Source organism: Ochotona princeps, chromosome 15 (assembly GCF_030435755.1).
Source record: "Ochotona princeps isolate mOchPri1 chromosome 15, mOchPri1.hap1, whole genome shotgun sequence".
NCBI classification, from domain to species: Eukaryota; Metazoa; Chordata; class Mammalia; order Lagomorpha; family Ochotonidae; genus Ochotona; species Ochotona princeps.
The window spans coordinates 55,222,550-55,230,555 of NC_080846.1; the positions used below are offsets into that span (position 1 = coordinate 55,222,550).

The following is an 8,006-nucleotide window of genomic DNA, read 5'->3' on the forward strand; positions in this document are numbered from 1 at the left end:
GACATTTATAATCTCAACTCTTTACAAGCAATCCATCTCTAATGGATGTTCAATTCATAAGAACTTATTGGAGAGATACAGATAACTAGACAGTACAAAAAGGAAAGATTCATTGCAAAAACAGTTAGATTTAACTCTACAAAACTGCATACTGAAGCAAGGAAGAGCCATTGCAAACGATGAACAAAGCAACACAAGTCAAAGAGGAGCCCTCCTTCCCCTTCAATGCAGGGACACAACATATTTCCCTCTGTCTTAACAACCTCCAGGACATCAGGCAGGCACAGATTTCCCAGAAAACTCTAGCAACACAGCAGAGGCTAGAGGCTCAAAGTGACAAGAAAGCTTATAGATATGGGAAGAGGTAGAAGAAAAGGAAATAACACAGATGAAGGAGCTAGTGCTATCCCTGCAAGATGATCAAAAGATCACATCAATCTCAGAGCTGCAAGATGAATGCCTTGAGGAACTTTCAGATAGGGAATACAAAAATAAATAAATTAATTAAAAATAAATCACAAAACTCCTCATAGACAATGAAAATGGAAGAAATCAAGGAATTCAAGAATTACATCATCACAGAAACAGATTCAATAAAGCAGGTCCAAAATGAAATGCTTGGCCTAAAGAACACAGTAGAAAGACTAACCAACAGAATGGATGCTGCAGAAGAAACTGCCAACCAAGCATAATATACCCAGCAATACTGTCATTGGTACATGAAAATGAAGTAAAATATTTCCACAGTAAAGAGAAGTTAGAAGAAACACTAATCAAGCTCTTGAAATGCTCTTCAGAAATGTGCTGAAGTCTGAAAGGAGGGGAATAAATCATATTCAGTGATGGCAAACGAGAAGATCTTCTCCTTAAAACTGATAAAAGAAAAAAATTAAACAGACACACACACACACACACACACACACACACACAGCAGGACTAAAATCGTGACCTCTCAATATTAACTCTGAACACAAACGGTCTAAAGTCATCAATCAAAAGACATAGATTAATAGAATGGATCTTAAAACAGGACCCAACTATCTGTTGCCTAAAAGATACATATCTAATAAATGAAGATGCAAAGAAGGTGAAAGTGAAAGAGCAGAAAAGTAGATTTCACGCTAAAGGAAATGAAAAAACAGCTGGTGTAATTGTTCTAATATCAGATGATACAGACTTCACTGTGAAACATTAAAAGATAAAGAGGGACACTATATAATGATAAAGGGAGCTACCCAGAGAGAAAAAGTAACAGTGATAAACATTTACATGTCAAATACAAGAGCATCTAGCTATATGTGTGTGTGTGTGTGTGTGTATGTATATATATATCCATTATATGGATATGGAATATAAATTTTTTTCAACTGTACATGGAAACTTCTCTGGGACCAGCCACATGATAGGTCACAAAACCAGGCTCATTGACTTTAAAACAATGAATTATACCATCATGCTTCTGAAACCAACATGGAGTAAAACTAGAGTTGAAAACTCAAAATATCAAAGAAAAATTTAAACTCCTGAAAGATGAACAACTTGCTTCTGAATGAGCAATGGGTCTGAGAAGCACTTCAAGAAATCAAAAATTTCTTGAAGCCAATTAAAACTCAAACACAACAAAGCAAAATTTGAGGGATGCCATCAAGGCAGTGTTAAGAGGTAAGTTTATTGCAATTGCTGTTTACATCAAGAAACAAGAAAGACACCAGCTAAAGGAGCTAAGTATATGTCTGAAGGAACTAGAAAAACAACTGCAAAATAATCCCAAATAAAACAGAAAGCAACAAATCATGAAAATAAGCAAAATAAGAAATAAATCAAACAGAGTTAAAAGAAAAATACACAAAATCGTCAAAACAAAAAATTGGTTCTTTGAGAAAATAAACAGAATAGAAACCCGAATGACTCAACTGGCAAAAAAAAAAAAAAAAAAAAAAAAAGGCAGAAGAGAAGAATTAATAGTATCAAAGATAAAAAGGAAATGTAACAACAGATATCACAGCCATACAGAGAAAAATGAGAAATCAATATAATACAAACCAGTATAGGTGACAAATCAGAAAGCCCCCACAAAATGGATAGATTCCTGGACTCTTTCCTTCTACCAAACTTAGTCATGAGGCAACAGAAAACCTAACCAAACCTATAGTGGAGGCAGAGATTGAATCAGTGGTTAAAGCCACCCCCCCCCCAAATCCCCTACAAAGAAAAGCCCAAGCCCGAATGCTTTCACTATTGAATTTTAAAAAGGATTCCAAGTAAAACTGGCTCCAATTCTGCATTAACTTTTCAAACAGACAGAAGGGAAGGCAATTCTTGCAAAGTTGTATGAGGCCAATGACACTTTAATACCAAAACCAAATAGAGACACAACAGAAAGAAAACAATGGACTGATATCCTTGATGAATATCAACACTAAGATCTTCAACAAAATATTAGCCAACAGAAATCACAAAGACATCAGATTGTTCATCTGTAACAGTTGGGATTCATTCCTGTCATACAGGGATGGTTTACATACTCAAAAATATAAATGCGATGCATCATATCAAGAAACTGAAGGAAAAAATCATAATAATTCCAATAGATGCAGAGAAAGCACTTGATAAAATCCAACACCATTTCTTGCTAAAAACTCTCAACAAGTTAAGCATAGAAGGAACAATCCACAACATAAAGCAATATATGAAAACACAATGCCAGCCTTCCCAGTAAGATCTGGAACTAAACAAGAATGGCCACTGTTGCCACTGTTATTTAACATAGTACTGGAAGTGCTCACAAATGCTATTAAACAAGAAAAAGAAATCAAGGGAATTCAAATTGGGAATGAGAAAGATGACATGATTCTATACATAGGAGATTCTATACATAGGAGAACCAAGAGGCGCAATAAAGAGACTGCTAGAACGTATATGAATGGTTGGTAAAGTGGCAGTGTACAAAATGAATGAAGAGAAATCAACAGTCTTAGTGAATGCAAACAACTCTAGCGCTTAAAAATAACAGAGAAGAAAATGAAATACCTGGGAATAGATCTGAGTGAAGACATGGAAGATCTCTATGAGGAAAATTACAAAACATTAAAAAAAAAAAATAGAAGACCTCAAAAAGTGGAGAAATATACCAGGTTCCTGAATGGCAGAGTCAATATCATCAAAATGTCTATATTGTCAAAAGCAATTTGTACGATGCGATTTCAAATTAAAATGCCAAGAACATTCTTCACAGAACTGTAACAGATGATACAAAGCTTCCTCTGGAAACATGAAAGACCATGAATAGCCAGAATCATTCTGAACAATAAGAACCTGACTGGAGGAATTACAATCCCAGACGTCCGGACATATTGCAGAGTGTTAGTATTCAAAACAATCTGGTACTGGCACAGAAGCAGAGAGGAAGACCAAAGGAGTAGATCAGAAACATCAGAAGGGATCCCACACATGGAGAGCCATCTAATCTTTGACTAGAGAACAGAAAGTAACCCAGGGGCAAAGACAATCTCTTTAATAAATGCTATTGCGACAATTGGACAGCAATCTGCAGAAATATGAAACAAATCCACACATTTCACCATACACAAAGATGAAACAGAAATGGATAAAGGATCTAAACCTATATCCAGAAACCAACAAATGTTTGGAAGAAAACATTGGGAATACTCTACAAGATATAAGTACAAGTACAGACGTCCTAGAAAAAATATCAAAGCAGAGGAAATCAAGGCCAACATTAGAAATGGGACTACATTAGGTAAGAAGATTCTGCAGAGCAAAGGAAACAATTCACAAAGTAAAACGACATCCAAAAGCATGCGAGAAAATATTTGTACACTATAAAGGAATTAGGGGGCTAATATCCAGAATATCCCAATAATTCAGAGCAACCATACAATAAAACAAACAAACCAGTCAAGACATGGGCAAATGAAACGGGCAGACACTTTTCAAAGAAAACAAGTCGAAAATGGCTAACAGGCGTATGAAAGAATGCTCAAGGTGCCCAGCAATAAGGGAAATTCAAATACAAACAACACAGAGGTTCCACTTCACTCCAGTGAGAATGGCCCACATACAGAAAAATACTAAAAACACATGCTGGTGAAGATGTGGAACCCTACTCCATTGCTAGAGGGACTACAGGCTGGTACAGCCACTATGGAAGCCAATATGGTGACAAAGTGGTTGAAGGATGTTTTTACTGGGAAAACCTTAGAAGCTCTTATAGGTTAGAAAAGTGGGGAGGCAGAACAGTGATCTCAATAGCACTGCCCCCAACCAATGACACTGTAACTCGCTAGTAGGCATGCCTATCTCTCTGGACCATCAAATCAAGCCACAGGTCATATCTGACACCCAGGGGTGGAGGCCGTGTCTCAGTCCACAGGCAATTAGGTCAAGATAAGATACCACCTGGGCTGAAAGGTATGCCTTGGGACATGTTCACTACATATGACTGATAAACAGGGGGCAGGGGTTGCATTTAACTTCTTAGAGTTGCTTGGCAGGGAAGTTCTAGCACAGCTTCTCCAAAGACAGATTGGGATACAGGCTATCACTCTAAGCTGTATGCGCGCTGAACAGGCCAGACTGGAATCTGAGGTAACCAAGACAATTGTCAGAGGATTTTCTGGGGACACAGTATGCCTATGGCTTCCCACATAAGTTAAGCAGGCAGAGATCCATGGCCGGTTTCCTACACTAGAGTACTGAAGAACACAGTCGCCAAATGGGATCCACATTTTGTCAAATGACACAAGAGAATCTCCACTTCAGGTAAGATTCATCTTTCACAGCTGAATCTTTAGCATATCAATTATCACATGAATCTCTGTGATTCCAATGTTAGTCTTCAACAGAATGTAGAGATCCTAAAAACGCTATAGTAGATAAGTGTGTAAATGATAACCACGGCATATCAAACAAGTGTTATGCACTGAACATTTATTATTAACATTGAAATCTGAAAGCAGAACTCATTTACTTTCTTCCTTCATAACAAAAGATTATGAACAAATGACATATGAATTATTTTACCAACACAGAAACTGTGTGCTGAAATACAGTGACTCCTCATGTTTATCATTTAACACTTGCTAAGACTTTCAAAGTGTTTTTTCGCAGGTATTGTGTTTTTTGAGTGGTGTCTATCTGTGATCTTCCCAATACCTATTTCATTCACTTTCTAAGCTCCAATAGACCATGACAGCAGGTTCATGGTAGCTAGCTTTTCTCTTTACATAGTTTTGTGTTTCTGAGCTTCATGGGTCTGCTGAAGATTGACATCAGAAAAGTGATTTTTCAGTCGCGGAAGTGATATTTCATGCATTTCTGTGCCCATGTTGTTACTGATGTGCTTATAGTTTGTACTGCAATCACAGGTTTGTGGATGATTTTTTCCCCACACTTGTCCATAAATTTATACTGTGTATGTTTTTACATATTTACTATGTTTCATCTTTGTGAATTTGCTGATGTAAAACAAGACCTGGTTTGAGTTAAAGGCTTTTCCACACTCCCCATATTTTAAGGCTTTAACCTACGTGGATTCTCTAAGGCGTTGTTGAGTGTGACCCAGCTAAAAGCTTTTCAACTCACTACATTCATAGTGTTTTGCCCTGTGTGAATTGTCCAAGTCTAATGAGAATTGGTGGCTTCTAAGAGGCTTCTGCACAGTCTACATTCATGTTTTTCCCATGTGAATTCTGATGTGCAATGAAATATGACTGCAAAAGGATTTTCCACACTCACTACATACCTAACATTTCCCCCATGTGGATTCTCTGATGTTTACACAGAGAGTGGTAGGTAAAGAAGTTTACAAAGTGGCCACATTTCTAAGGTTTTTCCGCTGTGTGGATTCTCTGATGCTTGATTAGTTGTGTTTTCTCAGAAAAAGCTTTTCCACACTCACTACATTCATATGTTTTTTCCTCCTGTGTGGATTCTCTGAGGTGTTATGAGACACGACTGGTGGGTAAAAGCTTTTCCACAAAGGCTACATTCATCAGGTTTTTCACCCAGTATGGATTCTCTGATGTATGATTAGATATGACTTGGCAGAAAAAGCTTTTTTTCTAGGTTTCCCCCTATGTGGGTTCTCTGATGTCTAATGAAAGTTGAGTTATGTCTAAAGGCTTTTTTGCACTGGCTACACTCATAAGGTTTTTCCCCTGTGTGGATTTTCTGATGTCTAATTAGAGCTGAGTGGTTGCCAAAGGCTTTTCCACACTCACTGCACTCATAAGGTTTTTCTCCTGTGTGGATTCTCTGATGTTCAATGAGATATGAGTGTCTGGCAAAGGTTCCTCCACACTCACTACATTCATAAGGTTTTTCCCCAGTGTGGAGTCTCAGATGCCTAATGAGGTTTGAATGGTTGGTAAAGGCTTTTCCACACTCACTACATTCATAAAGTTTTTCTCCTGTGTGGATGCTCTGATGCTTGAAAAGGTTTGACTTCTGGGAAAAAGCTTTTCTACACTGGTTACATTCATAAGGTTTTTCCCCTGTGTGGATTCTCTGATGCCTGATTAGGTATGATTTATAAGAAAAAGCTTTACCACATTGGCTACATTCATAAGGTTTTTCCTCTGTGTGGAATTTCTGATGATTAAACAGACCAAAATAGCTTGTGAAGGGTTTTCCGTACTCACTACATTCATATGTTTTCCCTGCTGTGTGAATTCTCTGATGTCTCTTGAAAGATAATTGGTCACCATAGGCTTTTCCAAGCTTATTGCGTTCACATGCCTTCTCTGCATCGTGAAGGGTCTGATTTCTTGTGAGTTCTGACTTCTGATAAATATTCTCTTTGCATTCATTACACACACAGAAATTTTCACCTCTGGCAGTTCTCTGTTTGGTGGTAAGGCAAGATTTGCAGCTAAAAGAGTTTGTACAGTCGCCACACACAGAGTGACATTTTGCTGTTTGGCCTCTCTGATTTACTTTGACATCTGATTTATACATTAGAGATTTCTCACTCTGGAAATGCTCATGGAGTTTCTCTCTTGATTGTGTTTCCTGATGTTTGCCAAAATCAGAATTGCTGTGGAACATTTTCTTTTCAACCTGAATTGCTTCTCCCCCATTGACAGGTTGCTTATTACACAGCACTTTAGTATAAACTTGCTCACACATAAGGGATTTCTTCCCGCTGAAAGCCTTTTCTTTCCCATTGTGTGCAAAAGACTGCTGACAAATGTGCATCTTGCCCGGTTGAGTGAGACTTTCCCCACTCTGGAGGCTATTTGCAGGGACATTAGAAGCAGACATTTTCCGAAATGGCATTTCATCAGGCTTCCTATAGAAAAAAAATTGGAATAAATTATGGTGTCTCTCTCTCCTTTCAATAGGCACCTCATCTCTCAGCTCCCTCATTGGAGGTGCTTCTCCCCCCCGCCCTTTTCCAAGTTCACCTGTTCATTTAGCACGTAAAACTTCTGTGTACAAGTGATTTCCAATTTTTCATTTTATATGTTCTGAAAAAAAAACCACTGAGTATTCCTGGAAACATTTGCTGGGATGTACAAGGCATGTGAAAATGACTTTTGGTTCTTGGCCCAGAGCTGTGTGGCTTGACTCCGCAGAGAGAAGACTACCACAAGGTTTGTAAGCCTTCCACCAAGTCGGACTGGACTTTTAAAAATGACCCTCGCTACCCCATGGCTCTGCATAAACATATAGAGTCCACCCACCCAGTCACCAACCAATACCAACCACACAACCAACACCACTGCCTAGCTCTGGCCAAAACTTCAGATGGAGTATACTTGTAGGTGGGTTTAGATAGGACACACAGCAGATTAGGAATTTAAAGGTTGTAATCACCAACTACCTTTTGTGTGTCCCATGAAGGTGCCGTTTTGTGCTGTCAGACTGCTTTCCCAGGCCACCAGCAGTGAGCTGGATGCTAAGTAGCGTTGCCAGGATGTGAACCAATGCCAACTAGGGATCCCAGCATTTGCAAAGTGTGGATTTAGCCACTAGGCTACCAC

General features: G+C 38.4%; 1 protein-coding gene across 1 annotated transcript; it reads right to left on the reverse strand.

Moving 5' to 3' along the window:
- Positions 1-5,843: 5,843 nt before the first annotated feature.
- LOC131482006 (zinc finger protein OZF-like) lies at positions 5,844-7,284 on the reverse strand. The gene is given in 2 exon segments (XM_058673151.1): positions 5,844-5,939; positions 5,941-7,284. Coding segments are annotated over 2 exon segments (1,440 nt in total).
- Positions 7,285-8,006: the final 722 nt, after the last annotated feature.